At 39.3% G+C, this 18,062-nt stretch overlaps 3 protein-coding genes across 3 annotated transcripts; 1 reads left to right on the top strand and 2 right to left on the bottom strand.

Moving 5' to 3' along the window:
- Positions 1–1,727: 1,727 nt before the first annotated feature.
- On the bottom strand, positions 1,728–15,474 carry LOC105397669. Its single transcript, XM_048624185.1, has 11 exons — positions 15,129–15,474; positions 12,978–13,098; positions 11,426–11,593; positions 10,885–10,970; positions 10,198–10,288; positions 9,517–9,652; positions 9,028–9,150; positions 5,775–5,936; positions 5,216–5,311; positions 4,242–4,304; positions 1,728–3,929 (listed from the first exon to the last, which is right to left on the bottom strand). The coding sequence occupies exons 1-11, from the start codon at positions 15,193–15,195 to the stop codon at positions 2,064–2,066; spliced, it is 2,979 nt and encodes a 992-aa protein (XP_048480142.1). The 5' UTR covers positions 15,196–15,474; the 3' UTR covers positions 1,728–2,063.
- A 241-nt stretch (positions 15,475–15,715) lies between these two features.
- Positions 15,716–16,280, top strand: LOC105397667 (protein LLP homolog). The gene has a single exon (XM_011569684.3). It carries the CDS (start codon positions 15,789–15,791, stop codon positions 16,233–16,235), a length of 447 nt encoding a protein of 148 aa, XP_011567986.3. The 5' UTR covers positions 15,716–15,788; the 3' UTR covers positions 16,236–16,280.
- A 71-nt stretch (positions 16,281–16,351) lies between these two features.
- On the bottom strand, positions 16,352–17,431 carry LOC125489189. Its single transcript, XM_048624182.1, has 2 exons — positions 17,018–17,431; positions 16,352–16,584 (listed from the first exon to the last, which is right to left on the bottom strand). Exons 1-2 carry the CDS (start codon positions 17,327–17,329, stop codon positions 16,441–16,443), a joined length of 456 nt encoding a protein of 151 aa, XP_048480139.1. The 5' UTR covers positions 17,330–17,431; the 3' UTR covers positions 16,352–16,440.
- Positions 17,432–18,062: the final 631 nt, after the last annotated feature.

Raw genomic sequence — 18,062 nt, forward strand, 5'->3', positions numbered from 1 at the left:
GCGCTCCCATCTGTCAAATCAAAACTAATGTTTGTTACCAAAACGCTAAGGCCCTTTAGCAAAAAATAGTAGTAGAGTCTTCTTAGGGCCGGTTTTTAGCTTCCTAGTAAACTCAACCATTGGTCAAAAACGGTTGAGTTAACTACGGATAAAAAAACTGGCCCTAAGAAGACTCTACTACTCTGGGAGTTTAGACAGGACACCAAATGAAGAAGAAATAAAAGACCTAATTTATTAATTTACTTAAATATCAATTACTTAAGTACACCTAGATTTTATAAATACTTACTTAAATTTCGATACTTAACTTTTATTTTTATTTAATAAGTATGCATATTTATCTTAAATTCATTATATTTTTAACTATCACTATAACATATAGGTAATCTTAATATTTTTTATATAATCTACGTTACCGACATTTCAGTAAGTATCATTCTTAAACCCATGGCTTTAAATATACATTTTAAAACTTTTCAACTGCAAACCGTATAATATAATGAATTCATCACATCACATTAAAATCCAATATTTTAAGGTACAGTCAGGTCAAGACAACATGGTAGTTCTTAAAATAGGCTATTATACTATTGTGCTTTGTCAAACTAGCCAACTGTCAATCTTTGAAAAAAGAATGAGCCGTTTGTCAAAAACAAGAACACAACTTTCATTCTGAACTTGTAAATTAGACTAAATAGAAGTACATACTATTAAAAGTAGTGAGTTCTTATTCTGAGTTTAATACTTCAACCACTTTGCTCTCTGTGTGCAATATTTGACAGTTCGGTACACTACGTTGTCACGACATCTATCGGCTTGAACAAAAACTCAACTGACAGCTGTCAAGGAAAACGGCTCATTAGGGAGATTCGTTAGTTTGACAAGGTACAAAAGTGCATTCACTTCGGAACCACCAAGTAGTTTAAACGGAACTGCAAAGTCTGGTGAAAAGTAACATGACTCCTCTAAAAAAGCTTTTTCACTCGGAGGGGTCAGCTTTCTTTGCCCAAGACTGTACGTAGCCACACATCGTCTGCTAATAATTCGCACCTTTATTTTTTTTTACTATACAATTCAAGTTTATTTAAAAACAAACTTATTCTCAAACACCCGGCTATGCCAGTTTAGGTTAAAATAAAATTTGAGCCTAATTTTGTTCAAACTGATCTTATGTGCGTTATTACTAATAAATAAGGTAAGTACAATGTTGGAATAGCTATGGCTATAATTTTGGACGGTTATTCCAATTTGGTACCGTAATAAATTATTTTTTTTAGCTATAGTAGGGTAAATTCTGGGAAAAAAGTTTCCCGGAATCCAGCCTAGGGTGAATTTTCTAGGGTATCATGTCAAAATAACCGATTCTGACGTTTTGAATTCACCGAGAGAAGATTAAACAAAATACAATAACCTATTTATTTATCGTATATCGTATGGCTTCACTGGTTACACAAAATATTATTAAAATAAGAATTTATACAGATCACTAAAAACTACATAACCTATTCCAACGTTATACTTACTAGCTATTCTTTAGGATGTTAAAAAAGTGGTATAGAAAGCCGAAACAGGATGATTGAGGTCATTTATTTATACAGACTATTATCAGTAATTCATAAAAGTTTGCAAAATGCGCAATTTTTTTTTAAATTTGTAAAGAAAAATATGATCAGCGTGACGAACTTTACCTGTCACCGTATTTCAGCTTATTATACCATACTTATAACAGTTTGCGAAACCCGAAAAGTAACATTTTACAATTCAACTTAAACCACTCACAAATTATGTACATATTTTTAACTAGTCTTTATGTTATCACCAAATCACTCACATAATAAACATCCATTCACAATTTACCTTGGCCAATCCACCACGGTGACAAGACCAGGCACTATTATTTGTCACCAATACTGGCCAATCTTTCACGGTGATAAACCCCTCATCATCATTTGTGACCAAGCCAAGTCCACTCCCAACAGCAGCCTTATCACAGCTATTAGACTCGCAGGTATTACCACCCGGTAATCCGCAGTCACCGGCAACCAGAAAAACATACTAAACCGCTAGGTATTATTCCCATACAAAACTTGACAGTCTGGGCGCAGAATCCTAAACGCCTCGACCCCTTGCTCGTTAACTTTAGTACCGGTCACGTCCACCAGAGTCAAATCTGGCGCTGCTGTCGCCAAATGACTCAAACTCGAGTTGGTCACGCCGCTGTAACCTGTGCATACCAGTATTCTTAGCCTAGACTTACTTGGTCTTTCTGTGCTAGCATCACCAGGCCTTGGGATCCCAATGTGCACATAATTTATATCTTCGCCGTCAGATCTTCCAAATCTTCGCAATGCTGAATCGGTTATTAGAGAGCTAGGGTCTATATGTGGGGTTGGCGGTCCGTAGATGACATTTCTGACGTAAGGGAACCGCATTTGTCGGTAGATATTGCGAATGTCTAACCTCGGTTCTTGGTCAGGCATTTGTCTGTTCGGTGGGACTTCAAAATCGGCTGATAGTTGGTAGACTGCATGCAATTGCCTGCCCACATTCACGTATAGTACATGGTATCTGTTGTTCGCTTCCTCAACTCTTTGTACTGGTGGTGCTTGTTCTATTATCTCGTATTCAGGAGGGTTCCGTGGTCGGTCTATGACTTCATTGCGATGTGGATCTATCAATAACTGAGCGTCATCTCTGTCCTGTTGTTCGACTGGTGCTATGATCACGTGTCTAGGGTTCCGTATGTTGACTTCTCCGTTTTGGTTCGCTTCTATTATTGCGTTGGCGTTCTGCTCTTGATTTTCACCGTTCTCTACAGCGTTATTAGCGTTTATTTCGTCCTTTTTGTCGCCTTCGTCCATATTTTCGACTTCTTGTGTTTTATCACCATTTTCTTCATTATTACTCGCAATAGCAGTGCCATTCTGCTTTTTCTTGACAAGATTAAGTCCATTTTCTTTCACCTCTCCATTCTCCGACTTAGTAATAACAACTGGTGGACAATTTCGACGGAATTTTACAAACTTCTGAACGGTACCATTAGAAGTTGACGCGCCATCTTTGCTTCCGTATGGCTTCTTAACTGCTGGTTCGTCATCGTCATCATAATCGTACACATCTACATCTGGTTTGCGTTTTAAACCGTTGCGGACCGTACTTAGGTCTTTAACTTCTGGTGGATTTGCGTAACTTGGACCTGGGATATCTAGATTTTCTGCAGCTTCACTATTACTAGGACCAGCTTCGTGCATTTTTGAATCAGATAATTCTTCTGTATGATTTTTATCGATATGATTTATTGTAGCCGCTATTATAGGAGTGTTATCATTATTACGGTCATTTTCATTATGATTACTATCTATTCGGAGATCTCTAGGTTCCACTTCCATTTCTTCATTCTCTGCACCAGGGTCTATTCTAAGGTCCTTAGCTTTCTCTTCTACCACTTCTTGGCTTACACCACCAGCCTGTTGATCATCTTGCTCTGCCGGTATTTCTGGCGCTTTACTATCACCTGTTACGTTATCAGCTTTTGCATCATCTGTTGCATCACCCTCCACTTTTTCAATTTCTCTATTGCTTTCTACAGCATCCATCTCCACATCTGGTCCTTCTACCACATCCTTTACATCTCTTTCCACTTCTTTCATTTCCTCATTATCACCACCAATCATTTCATCTTTACCGTCACCGTGATCTCTTTCCACTTTCATTTCCTCACCACTACCCATCTCATTGTTACCTGGTACGTCAGCATTACCGACTGGATGCGCGTCACTATGGCCCGCGTCCACCTGCCTGCGGTTGAGCGTGATGGTGACCGCGCTGGCGGGGGCGTGGCGGGGCGCGGGGGGAGGGGTCGGGGTGCGCGGGGGGAGCGGGGGGAGCGGGTCTTCTGGGAGGAGCGGCTCTTTTAAATATTCAGGTTCCTGTTGAATAAAGAATAGAATAGACATTCTTTATTTGTACACAAAATGCAAAATCACAGAAAAACTTGGACACATATACTGTACAAATGGCTGCCTTATGGCTTAAAGCGATTTCGTCCAGACAATCTTTAAAGTTAGTTATTGGTTTGGCGTTTTTCTTCTTCGATAATTAACCCGTGTAGCGGCAGCAGATGGACATAAATATATCGATGTATTAAAGCCCTTCGTCTGCCCGGGATTTCATTAAATAAGCTATAATAAACAGTTAAATAGCAAACAAATAAACAACTATAATAAAAAGTTTTCACATACCTCTTTCTCCCAGGACCAGAGTTCAGGTTCGACCTCCGCGTTCTGCAGTGGCGGCGGATCCGGCTAGAAAATTATAAAATAAAGGTGAATTGACGTGGTTAGTGACCCTGACTACTGAGCCGAAGGTCCCGGGTTCGATTCCCAGCTGGGGCAGATATTTGTTTAAACACAGATATTTGTTCTCGGGTCTTGGATGTGCCCGTAAAATGGCCATAGGCTCGCCCCCTATTACATTGGGACTAAACATAACACTGGCGAAAAGTGGGTGCAGCAATGCACCTCTGCCTACCCCGCAAGGGAGTACATTAGTACAAGGCGTGAGTGTGTGTGTGTGTGTGTTTGTTTTTATACATCAGTTGTCCGATACCTATATAGAGGGCTCTGCCTGGCTTGGGGTCGGATGGCCGTGCGTGAGATGTCCTCACATATTTATTTTATTTATTTATAATTAGACATTTCAGTTATACAATCACTTGCATTCCCAATTTTGTATACCACACAGGTTGTATGTTTATGGGTGGGATATTTATGTTTTTACTTCAGCATAATACTCTGATACTCTGTTAAAGTACTTCATTATTGCCGACGACGTCATTAAGCTAGTTTTTTTTCCGTTTAGTGCTATTGTCACTGAAACTTTTTCTTTGATCCTGAGTACACATTTGTAACAGTGTTATATTATAACCCATTCCACGGGGAAAGACATCTGACAGAACTCTTATTACATTCGAATAAGAGTAGTTTATGTTTGTATCAGATGTCTTTCCCCGTGGAATGGTATATAGGTGGAATTTTACCAAACGCTATTTAGTAGCCTGTCAAACGTTTGTCAGTTGGTACAAAATGTATTTAAAATTTAACTTAAATTCAATTTTAAATATGTTTAGCGTTTGATAATCTAGGGGTCACATATCAGTATCTCAGTAGCATTGTTACTCTGGGGGTCAGGTTTATCTGCACACGACCGTACGTACCTGTTGCACGGAGCAGTACAGTTCTTCTAGGAGCGGCAGCCAGCCGAAGGCGGAGACTTCTGAGTCCGCCAGAGGAGACCCACGCACGTCTAGTACCTGCAGAGGACGAACGTTCATTTAATGGGGCAGAAAACCAAGTGAAACTTTGGTAGCACAATCGAGTGTGCTTTCCAGGTTCTGACCAATTATGTTGTTGGGGAGAAAAAATGGCGACTGAACCAACCAATTTAGAACTGGAGAAGCTAGCTTACACGACAGTGGCGACATCTAAAAGTAGCTTTGCGTTATCCTCCCCTTTATACAGTATCTTAAAAAAGGTATACAGTGCGGAACATAACAAAACGCTTGTTTTCAAATTTTGCAAAATAAATTATGTATGAGGTGATTCATACCATTTCGGCTTGCTGTACCCTTCTTGCAACACCATGCATAGGTTTAGGTTGAACACCACCATACCGCGATGAAACCAACGCCATCTACTATGAACTAAAGAAAACAAATTCTAACCTTTTAATCCGACAGCGCCATCTAGTAGCAAGTAGTGAAAATACAATCTTACCTTCAAATTCCTAAACCCGTATCTAGCAGCCAAACTCGCATAAGCCACAAACTCAGCCAGTCGTTTGCACCCCCGCGCTGCGAGGACTCGCAGGGAGCGTAGTTTTGAGAGTGGGAGTAGGGCGGCTCCACATACCCAGGCGCACAGGGATATGTTCACTGACTGTAAGGGAATAATAATGTAAATATTAATGTATTTATTTTACTCGTTGACCAATGAAATGAGTTGAAAATCTATTAATGTCTCGCCCACGGAGGTATTAGGTTAAATGCCAATTTCTCCATAGTCGGTTAGAGCTAGGGTTTCTGCTCGAGAATTCTCGAGCTCGAGAAGATTCGAGAAATTCGGCTTGGTTCGAGACGAGAAAAAAATCTGAAGACTCGAGAATTTCTCGAGCCTTGAGATAAAAATTAAGAATATTGAATTCGAATTTTTCTGCGCCGCTTTACAACACACACGCATACCATTCGCGTGTATTATGATTAATTATGTTTCATCCCCATTTAAAAAAGCTAGTGTGTACTGATAATACTAATGAATGATTAAAAGATAACGTAGAATAGTTACGTACTGTTTCTTAGTTCAGGTGGACCAAAAAAAGTCATCCGATATTGTTTGGCTCTCATTTTTTTTCTAAATGAAAAACTTTGATTCTGTTTTTTGATTATGTTTAGATATTTGAAAACCTTTACAATTTTATTGGTAAAGTCGAGAAGATGATATCGGCCTAATGGGCGCCGTCACAATTGATTGCCATACGGGCTCGCCGAAAACTTCGGGCGAGAGATTCTCGCACTCGTGTCGAATGTTGTCCTTACGAGCTTCCAGAGACGGGTTTATTCACATAAACAAGGGACTTCAAAAAACTGCAGAAAAACTGTCTGAAACGGTTAAATCGGGCGATATTGCAGGGGAAAATGGCAGATAAAACGAAAAAAGGCGACCCGAAAACTGAATTAACACAATTATTCCGAGTTTTTGGGGAGTATATCACTCCACGGCTTCTGAACTTGTATTCTGCATTTGTCTAGTCCACCAATATCAAAACTAATTTGAAATTGGCGGCCATTTCCACAAATGAGAGCAACTTCCAATAGGGTGATCACTTTTGGCCCACCTTGTACTAGTAATTAGTAGCTAGCTAGACAGCTAATTATGAGTATTAGTATAGTATTTTTTTTGTGATTAAGTTGACAAAGTAAAAAAAAAGGAGATTTAGTGGTTTTTTTTTAAATTTAGGTTATTTTCTAAAGGTTTTCTTAGAAAGGCTCGAGACTCGAGAAGACTCGAGAATTTGGGCTCGAGAATTCTCGAAGCTCGAGAACGCAAATAGGTCGAGAAATCAGAAACCCTAGTTAGAGCATAACCAGTGCCGGTTTTAGTACTACCAGCGCCCTGGGCGAGATTTCTTCGGCGCCCCCTAACTGCGATTCGGTGAAGCAACCTTGTCGTCGATTTGTGCTTTCGAGCAACCGCGCTATCGGAGAACAATGATTAGTAAACGGTTTGGAGCTCTACAAAGTCCAGTTATAAGACTTTTTACCTTAAATTGGAACAAATCTTGTTCGTTTCCAACCATACGAAAAAATTCGTTTCGTTTAAACCCATACGAAAAAAGGCGAGGCGCGAGGGTAATAATGAAATAACCATTTATGAAAAGAATTAAAAAAACTAATAAAATTTTTCTATTCTAGTCTTTCTATCGGCGAACACTTTTATTAAGTTATCAAAGTCGATGTTTTCAGCAATTTCATTTTCGATTGACAAAGTTGTCAAGTTTGTCAATCTAGATTGAGATATTGTCGATCGCAGATAGGTTTTTATCAGCTTAAGCTTAGAAAAACTCCTCTCTAATGCTATCCAAACATTTGGATATAGTTCTTGTAAGTTGCGGTCTTTGATAAAATTTAAAACAAAAACAGGAGTAACCACTTTCTGATCAGGCAAAAACGATTTCAGACATACGAGTTCATCGCAATCGCTCAACATAAATCCATCTATATCTGTTTTGGAATTAACATTTAAATTCAATTGAAGATCACTACAGAGTTTGATAAGGTCGTGTTTTTCTGGGATCTGTTTTAAATTGTACAAAAAAGACCAAGATTCTGAGTACTCACATAACTGTTCAAATCTTTCGTTGAGTGAAGTTAACGTCGTGTCCAAAAGACGGTTGAAAAATTCAACCTATTTTTTTTCTGCAGAAGTTATACAGGGTGATTGGTAAGTCGATGTATTCCTTCAAATGGGTTATAGACGAAGGCATTTCTAGTCGATTGAACCCCATAATGCATTATCCGAAAGTCAACCATTTCTGAGTTATTTAAGTTTTAATTTTTTGCCAATATTTATTTTTAAAAGCAAAATATTTAAATATCTAACCATTTTTTTAATACTTTTTTGATTGTTTTGCATCAGTGACACCATAGTTTACTAATTATAATCATTAAATGCGCAACATTCAACTTAATTTAGACTCAGTGCTTCAAAATAGTTAAAACATTAAGAAAATTTTACGAAAGGTGAAAACAAAAATGCTAAATTAAAAAAGAATTTTATCTGAAAAAATTTCAGGCACTACAGCTTAAAAACATAGCCAATTTATGAGCTTTAAAATGACATATTCCAATCTAAAATCGATTAAGGTATGACCAAGATATAGCCAAAACTACTACATAGGCGGACAAATCTCAGTAGCTAAACGAACCAGATTTGTTCAAATTTTAAGGTAAAAAGTCTTATAACTGGACTTTGTAGAGCTCCAAACCGTTTACTAATCATTGTTCTCCGATAGCGCGGTTGCTCGAAAGCACAGATCGACGACAAGGTTGCTTACCGAAATGATGCTTGTCCGTTAACACGTTAGCCGAAGGTACTTTTCGCGCCGCTTAACGGCGCCCCTTAAAGTCCGGCGCCCCTGGGCGGTCGCCCAACCGCGCCCTACCCTAACGCCGGTACTGAGCATAACCGCATGAACGCCATCTACCGTCAACTTAAATAAAGTCTAGAACATCAGCCGCCAATTTTTTTTTCATTATAAACTTTTACTTGTTATTTTCATAAGAGATAAGAGGGTTGTTTACCTCCAAATGCAGTAGATAAAGCAAAAAATTTACCTCCGAATGCGGCGGTTGATATTCACGCATTCAAACATGCATTTAATAACACGAGGCGTATGTTACGTGGCGCCATCTAGCGTCAAAAATTCAAACACATTTTAATTTTAATTTGTGTAGACAAGTGTGTTTTTTACCTCCAAAAGCGGCAGGTAATCATGGACCCGGAACATGAAGGACTTGTCGACGGGCAGGTTGTAGCACTTCACCCCCTCCAGCGACAGCGAGCGCAGCAGGCGCGGGAACTGGGACAGGTTGATCTGGGGACAAATTGTTACAGCAATTAAAGTCTGTTTTTTAATCTCATATACTAAATTGAATTACGTTAGACGTTAGTACGCTCCAGCTCACGCCGCCCCCGCGTCTGTGTGTCTGTGTATCTGTTTGTGACGGTGTAGCGGGCGAACGGCTGCACCGATGTGCGTTTTGTTTTTTTTGTTACATAGCTAGTGTCACCCCGCGTGTTCTGAGCTATATTGTGTCAAAATCGGCTTAGCCGTTTAGGAGTTAAGACACTTTTAGTGTAAAATTTCGGTTTTTTTTGCATTCAGTGTAGAATTTGGTTTTTTTTTTCTTTCAGTGTAGAATTTCGCTATTTTTCTTCAGTAATTAGTACAAATAGTCACCTCGGCTGCGTCTAGGTTGCAGTAGTCGAGCGCCAGCACTGTCAGCTGCGGGCAGCGCGCCGTCAGCTGCTGCAGCAGCGGGCGGGAGACGCTCCAGCGCACGCCGCTGGAGGAGTCCGCGTCCGTCCATGTGATTCTGGTGGATTGAACGAGTTGGTGAGTGAATGAGTTAATGAATGAGGAGTGATGGGGTTGGTTAGTGAGTGAATGAGTTATTGAGTGAGTGAATGCTTCTAATCTTCACGAACAAGTGGATTCATGGACGAATGAGTAAATTGAGATTTTACAGTAATATAAAGGCATTAAACTCTGCATACTATTAAAATATTTATTTTCGTATCGACATTGTAAAATCCGTTTGCATCCGAAGTCGTGACGGCCGGTCGCTTAAAGAAACATTAATTTGTTTGGTACTCTCACAAAGACAGAGGCAACACAATTTACATACAAAACAAAGAGAGTAACATAAAAGTAGCTAAATTAGGACTGCGAGCATCCAAAGGTCTCCAACTCAGCATGTGCTGTATATACAATACATACCGTGGCATCTGCCGGCTGTCGGTGCCGCGAATGCAGTAAGTGGCATATAAATACAAACAAAACAAAATTTAACAAAAGGGAAGACCCTTTTGTTAAACTCTGCCCACTCAGCATGTGCTGTGCTGTATACATATTACATACCGTGGCATCTGCCTGCTGTCTGTCCCGCGGATGCAGTAGGTGGCCGGCAGCCGCATCGGGTGCGCGGGCTCTCCGAGGTAAGCGGCTGGCACTGACGAACAAAATACATCATCAAAAATGTACACCTGACAAATTATCTATCAAGATGACGATATAAGGAAAACATCTGGTAGCAAATGGATAGAGATGGCCCACGATTGTAATGAGTGGCATAGACTGAAGGATGCCTACACCTTTGAGGTTGAAAATGGCTAAGAAGAAGAAAGAATAGCAATCAAAAAAGTATTTAACTCTATCCGTGGGAGCACTAATTGAAATCATTTCGAAACGATTCAGTAATATGCGGTAATAATTATTATAATAAGTTCATTTTTTTGTGTGTGTTGGTCACAAAAATAAAGACTATCAGACAAGCGTTTTTGAAAGGATTGGCCAGTCTGATTACATATTATTATGCGGTATCAATGCATGAAGTATGTGAGTTAAAATTTGGGATGGCCTCTAACCCTCTCAACGTTAAAAAGTTAAAGGTGTGAATTGCTCTTCCTGTACAGGTTTTTAAACTTGCAAGAAGAGACTCATAATGTAATAAGAAACATTAAGATTGTTAGTAAAAACAATAAAGTTATTTTTTTAAATTCCTAATTTCAATGGTCTCGTATATGTTCTGCAAAGTAAATATCTCACCATCAACATCGCGACTCCCTCCCGCGCGCGGTTCGGCGGGGACGGGTGCGGGGGCAGGGACTGGGTCGTCTTGTTCCACAGATGCGCTGTGGATGGTATAGTGTTTTAGGACGAGACATCTAGTTTTGAACATTAATTCCATTGAATAGGTAGGAATCTGAAGAATCTACTTCTTTTGATTCTTCCTCTTAAAATGTGGATGAAGAGACAATGGTGCGTGTCTATGGTTCGTTACTGCTGTAAAAGGATTAGTCAGTAAGATTTGTTTGAATGTTACTCGTTCACGGCGGCTGGACCAATTTATATGAAATTCACCATTCAAATAGTAAGCTGACACCCTGGATAACCTGGATTAACACTTAAACCTGGCAAACCTTTTAAAGGAATCGCTTCGCAGGGAAACCTAGTTTACTACGAGACAGCAGTACTTTTTCATAAAACTTCAGGGTGTTGCAAAAAGGGTACACTAAGCCGAAACCTAAACTGAAAACAGAATTTCAAAATACTCGAAAAAAGTTCTGTATAATGAATGAAAACTCACGTGACCACATCGGCGGCGTACCCCCTCAGACTGATGGCCTCCGTCTGCGGGCCTAGCACGCGGCGCAGGTACCAGCGCAGGCGCGCGCGCCCCGTGCTCTGCGACCGCTCCACCAGGCGACGCCAGAGGGAGCGCTCACGGATTAGTTCGCCTAGGCGGGCGCAGGTGCTATAAAGAGCAAAAATGACTGTAATGGAAAACACGGAATTTTTGCTCATCTAAAGTCTTACTCATTAGCTCCCTCGCTTTCGCTCGGTCGCTAGACACCTTCTCTGAGATAAATATGCAGATTAAACCACGTTTAACCAGTGTCTAGAGTTGAATCAGGCACATTTTTGTAGTAAGCATTAGATAGCGTTTAGCATGTGTCTATGTTCTAATGGTATCTCTTCTACAATGATCAATCGTCTTCCTATCACGATGCAAGGACTAGCCAGCAGGTACCAGCGCAGGCGCGCGCGCCCCGTGCTCTGCGACCGCTCTACTAGACGCTTCCAGAGGGAGCGCTCACGGATTAGTTCGCCTAGGCGGGCGCAGGTGCTATAAAGAGCAAAAATGACTGTAATGAAAACACGGAATTTTTGCTCATCAAACGTCTTACTCATCAGCTCCCTCGCTGACGCTCGGTCGCAAAACACCACCTCGGAATTAAATACTCATATTAAACCACGTTTATGTAGGAAGCATCAGACAGCATTGTGTCTAAATATGCGATGCTATAATTCTCTATTAGAGATTGCATTCAATGGTAAAGCTTGTTCCTACGCGGCGCAGGTACCAGCGCAGGCGCGCGCGCCCCGTGCTCTGCGAGCGCTCCACCAGGCGCTTCCATAGGGAGCGCTCGCGGATTAGTTCGCCTAGGCGGGCGCAGGTGCTAGGAGAAAGGAACAAAAGGATAGTGTTTTAATGAAAGACACAAACGCCTCTAACTCATTAGCCCCCTCGCTACACTCAGTTGCAAGTAAGCAGCAAGTTTTGACAACACATTTCGAGTGTCTAAGTTTTGATGACCGGAATCTATCTGTGCAACCAAAAAAATATATATAAACCATCGATTAACCAGTGTCTAGAAATGAAGAGGACACATTTTTAAATAAAGCAATTGACACAAGGAATAATAGTGCTGTAATGTGTAAACAATAACAAAAAAACGGTGTTTAAACCTAGGGAAACCGCTTATTTACCCTCTCGATCTATTAGCGCTCTTGCAACACTCAGGAACCCATAAACTCCTCCTTGTACATGCACTGTTACTGAGGATGGAATTAGATTATGCAGGTAGCAGACGTAGGAGTACAAAACCAGCAAATTTCTCTAATAAAATTGTGACCATCACTTACTGCCAGTTTCAATAACTCCATCTACTGATGACTGGTGGTTAATTTCATACTATTTTGACACATCAAAAATTACAATTTGTCAAAATCGTATGAATGTAACTACCAGTCATCAGTAGATAGAGTTATAACAACGGGCAGTGAGCCACTATCATCTGTTGATTACAACACCTTTAGCTGAATTTCTAACAACACCTTGGAAGGATGACACTTACAACCCGAGCGCCTTCAAGTCCCTCGGCTCGCAGTAGCGCAGGATGCAGAGCAGCACATCATCAGACAGGTCCAGCAGGTTCACCCGGGCTGGAGGCGGCTCCTCCATCTTAGTTGGTGACTCTGAGGACAATTCATAGATAAATAGATTACATATAAGCATACATATGCACTCACAACTGTAATCCCCGAAGGGGTAGTCAGAGGTGGCTCATAAGCGAGTCACCCACTTTTCGCAGCACATTTGTACTCACATGATAGGTTGCGAATCATCGACATAGATAGATAGATAAAACGTTTATTTGTTTCACTTTCTTACATACACAACAAATCACAGTGACAGATGATAAACATAGTTGTACTTTAGTTACAGAAAGGGGGAGGTCAACCAGTAAAAGATCAATAGTGTGTGACTCCCCTTGCTGAGTCAAATCTCAATTTACGGATCTCTAGTTCTTTTTCATTATCATGTAAACACATTAATTGACGACCGAATGGCGTAGTGGTTAGTGACCCTGACTACTGAGCCGAAGGTCCCGGGTTCGATTCCCGGCTGGGGCAGATATTTGTTTAAACACAGATATTTGTACTCGGGTCTTGGGTGTTGGTATTTATATTTAGTATCTATCTATCTATGTATTTGTGTAGATATATCAGCTGTCCGACACCCATAACGCAGGTTCTGCCTAGCTTGGGGTTGGATGGCCGTGTGTGAGATGTCCCCACATATTTTTTTTTATATTTTTTATTAATTGTAATAATTAAAAGATTTTTTTGTTATATTTTTTGTGCATTGCATACCAATTTACTAGTGTTTCTGTACCTCTTGTAGGTTGGCTGGTAGGACAAGCCCACCTTTTGTACATTTATATCCTATACTAAAGTGCAATAAAGAGTTAAATAAATAAATATGCTTACACGCATAGCAGTAGAAGTGGAAATAATTAGTTTATAGCATTACAGAAGTTTCATAGATGTCCATTCGCAATGCAATAATTTTGTATTTCTACATATATCAAGATGTTGTTAACAAATCTATTGTTTTTCGCGCAATATCACACAGGGATGCAAAAGGTTAAACTACATTATTAATGTACTTAGTAAAATGGCAATAGGCCCGCCCCCTATTACATTGGGACTAACATAACACTCTGGCGAAAAGTGGGTGCAGCAATGCACCTCTGCCTACCCCGCAAGGGAGTACATTAGTACAAGGCGTGAGTGCGTGTTTTTTAGTATTTTATACTAGAAACAAAATATTGTTGAAACAAAACAGTACAGTATATAAGTATAGAACATTTAGTGCCTGAGGATATAATATATATTTGTATATATTATGATGTTGTTTAAAAATTAACAACTTAACTAGGACACATTTAATACAAATAACAGTTAACTACTAAAAGGAATAGATTTGTACTTTTAGAATAGCCATGGATAACAATTTAAAGTGAATTAAAGCCAACATTATTAGGTAGAGGGAGAGAATAGACAGAAAATAGAAATACATAAAAGAGACATGATTATCAGCATTAAAGCACTAAGATGAATCAACAAGTATACTTATCAATCTAACATGATACTAAATTAATTTGTACCTTTAGTTAAGAGCACAAATATTGAAATATGGACAGCCATTCTACCACTATTGGTAAAAGGGTTAAATATACAATAGTATACACCTAGTGCTCCTAGGTTCAGTCTGTTTCTAGGGCTCTAGGGGGCAGGCGCGAGTCTAAGTGCAGTATTGATTTATTGCCTTTGTAAAGCTACATTCACACTAATACACTTGCTACACAAACCATGGACTAAAGTTTTAAGGCATTACTAATAAATGAGGTATGCTGTACCTACAACACATAGATTAACAACAGGCAGTGTTTCTTCTGCATAGGCGTCGAGATTTAAGATATTATAAGACATATTTACAAAGGATGTAGTAACTTTAAGATTTTCAGTACATCTATTATATGCCTTAAGTGTAATTTGAATAAGAATTAGCTTTTAAAATGTTAATGTAGTTCAAAGAAGCCATGGCATCGTAATAACAGCCTGTTGATTGTTCAACGCGATGGTATCATGTAGGTAGATGATACTATACGTAGGTGCAGAGAAATAGGTACATAGTATTGATGAATTAATTACATACTTACCATCTTGCACACATCCACTATCATCCATATCACGCGGAACTGCACTATCTGGGTCTGAAGTCTCCATTTAAACGGAAAGTGTCACTTATCACAACGAAATTCAAGGAAACCAAATATAACTAAAAGTGCAATCAAAAATGTCGATCATACAGATTTCAGGTGCGCGACACAAAGAAACTGGTCGTAAGGGAAACGCGATTCACGGAATGTAAACAATTCAGTTTTGGAAACCATCCAAAAAGAATGATAATCACAATTTATTTCCAATTTAGAAGCGAAATAATTTCTCGCTCGGCTTCTCTGCACAAAAACCAGAAAGAAACGTCAATTTCGTTTGTTTTGGTTTTATTTTACTCTGTGCTCGTTTTTTGATTATCGACCTAGCACACAGAATAATATTGGTAGATTAGTATTGGTCTATGTTTCGATAAATACCGGTTTTTTAATTAAGTATGTTTCCTATGCAAATGTCAAAACTAATTTCGACTATAAACGCAACATCCAATGAAAACAATGACTGTAGGTTCAGCCGTTCTGTGATTGGACGAATTGAATTTGACATTAGTACGAATAGTACGATACAAAAAAAAACAATTCCTTTTCATTTGACGTGACCCACACGGGCACGTTTTTGTTTATATTTTCATTAATAAAAACACCATGGCCAAGTCTATCAGAAGTAAATGGAAGCGGAAATGCAGGGCCATAAAGCGGGAAAGGTATGCCGTGAAAGAACTAGCCAGATTGAAGAAGACCCTGGGAATAAAGGACGATGAAAGCAAACCTGCGGAAAGTGAGGTTATGGAGGCTGACCAGAATGAAGAACAAGTGATTTTCTTGGACGCTGGCGAGGTCACAAAGAAGGCCAAAAGCAAGAAGAAGAAGGTCGAGGCCGCAGCGGAAGAAGAAGAAGACGAGGCAATGAGTTCTGACGACGAGAAAGTCCAAGTGGCAGATGAGGATGGCAAAAAACGAGTATTCAGCAGCAAAACACTCAAAGATGAAAATGGACAGTACCCCGTGTGGCTTCACAAGAGGAAAATCGCCAAAATGAACAATACAATCAAGAAAAAAATAAAGAAAAGGTCAAAGAAACGAAGGCGCTAGTTTAGTTTTAATTTCTCTTGTGAATAAATTTAAGTTTAAATTCAATTTGTGTTTTATTTTTGATATTGTGTAATGTGACGTTAGGATTATTAGGAAGCTAAAACTATAATATGGAAATAGAAAGGAGAACTATTATATCAAACATTTATTAACATATTTCTTACATCAAGCAACTAAATCACCGATAATATTTATATTTACAAATCTAATCAACAGACTTATAAAAAGCTGCCCTGTTCTTGGCTTTATTCAGTTCTTCCTTATGTGCCTCGGTGCTGACGTGCCGCACCGTTATGTACTTAGAGACAACCACATTACATATTGTGCAGTAGTAGTTATCGGGATTTACCTGAAAACAGTGTCTTTGTTTAAAATGGAAACCAGTTGCAGTAGTGGCTAGTGACTGAGGTTGAGGCAGATATTTGTTAAAAGATATGGTGGTTTTTACTGACATACTACCTAAGAACTCTTATAAGGAAAAAGGTGGGGGCTTTAGTATTTAAGTTAATAACAAATATGGATAGAAGAGACATTCAAAGATGCTTTAAATTGGTTTCTTTAGGCTGCCTTTCCACCAGAAATGTGCTATGCTATGCAATGAGATGAAAATTAGAAATCCTCTTATGTGGACAAATGAATATTATGATTGGTGAATATCAAACGCATCCATAGCCATGTCATCTCTTGTGGAAAAGCACCCATGGTTTTATTCATCTGTATAATGTATTACTAAATAGATGGAGGAACCATATCAATCTACATAACGTGATCGTGTGACTAACCTGCCTCAACAAATGAATAGAGAAGTCTTCCAAATGCGGACACTCCATCAGCTTTTTCTTATGTTGCGGACTCAGCTTGTGAAGATCCTTTATATTCATATTCTCCATACTAACGTCACAAACGACGCATTTAAACATACCCCCAACCATCAGGATGCCGTGATAGGCGTCTGAAGCCACCACTAACTTAGAATCGGATTTTAAAGTCACGATAACATAGTCGACCGGCGTTTTTGAGACTTCCTTCTGTTTGGAGTGTTCAAGTGGTTTGTATTGGAAGTGTTTCGGTTGCCTTAGCGGTGGGAGCGACATGGTTGGAAGGTGTTTTACTGATTTTAGAACTTTTTACTGAGTACAACAACCGCCTATTTTAACTAATTTCATTTGAGGTTGGTATGCTGAGGGTAGAGTGAAAAAAAAATATGTTGCACTTGCTCATCGGCTATAGTTACTCTGTGGTAGAGGGTGTCAAAGGTGTGTATCTGAGAATAATAACCGAAAAGTTATATGTATTATTAAACCACGCTATCTATTCACTTTACACATAGTTGTGCAAAGTTTTTCAAAAGTTATTGTTCTAAAGGAAACTTTACCATTGTAGTCTGTGGTCGTGGCTAGTTTATTTTCTCTATGGTCGTGGCTGTCAATTGTCAATATATGTCAAATATTTTAGTCTGTCTGTGGCCTGCGCTTGTTTTGTTTACTGTTTGTCGGTCTGTTTGTTGTTTTCTGAATCTTTTGTAAAATCCACCTAAAATCATAGTTTACCATTCATTGTGATAGAAACTACATGTGTAAATTATTCTTCAAGATTTACAGGTAACAATCATCCAGGATTAGGTACTTTTATAACTATTTAAGGCACTTTCAGGGTTCCTTCCCAAATGCAGGAGATACGTTGTTGTACCTATCCAATTAATTATTTTATTTTCTCCGATTGTTCAAACTCAGCCAGTCCGTTTCTACCACACACTAGGCTACTATCCCATTATATGTCCATATACTTAGGTTTCAAGTACCTAACCTCCAATTCGTTATTTTAAGT

Source organism: Plutella xylostella, chromosome 11 (assembly GCF_932276165.1).
Source record: "Plutella xylostella chromosome 11, ilPluXylo3.1, whole genome shotgun sequence".
Taxonomy (NCBI): Eukaryota; Metazoa; Arthropoda; class Insecta; order Lepidoptera; family Plutellidae; genus Plutella; species Plutella xylostella.

Bases quoted from the DNA above. Each gene is read 5' to 3' on its own strand.
- LOC125489189 (XM_048624182.1), bottom strand. From the start codon at position 17,329: ATGTCGCTCCCACCGCTAAGGCAACCGAAACACTTCCAATACAAACCA. The intron at 16,585-17,017 runs GTTAGTCACACG...CACTGTTTTCAG, and splicing joins CTATTCATTTGTTGAGGCAG to GTAAATCCCGATAACTACTA.
- LOC105397669 (XM_048624185.1), bottom strand. From the start codon at position 15,195: ATGGAGACTTCAGACCCAGATAGTGCAGTTCCGCGTGATATGGATGAT. The intron at 11,594-12,977 runs GTAAGTGTCATC...TGCTCTTTATAG, and splicing joins GACTTGAAGGCGCTCGGGTT to CACCTGCGCCCGCCTAGGCG. The intron at 10,289-10,884 runs GTGAGATATTTA...TTTGTTCGTCAG, and splicing joins AGGGAGTCGCGATGTTGATG to TGCCAGCCGCTTACCTCGGA.
- LOC105397667 (XM_011569684.3), top strand. From the start codon at position 15,789: ATGGCCAAGTCTATCAGAAGTAAATGGAAGCGGAAATGCAGGGCCATA.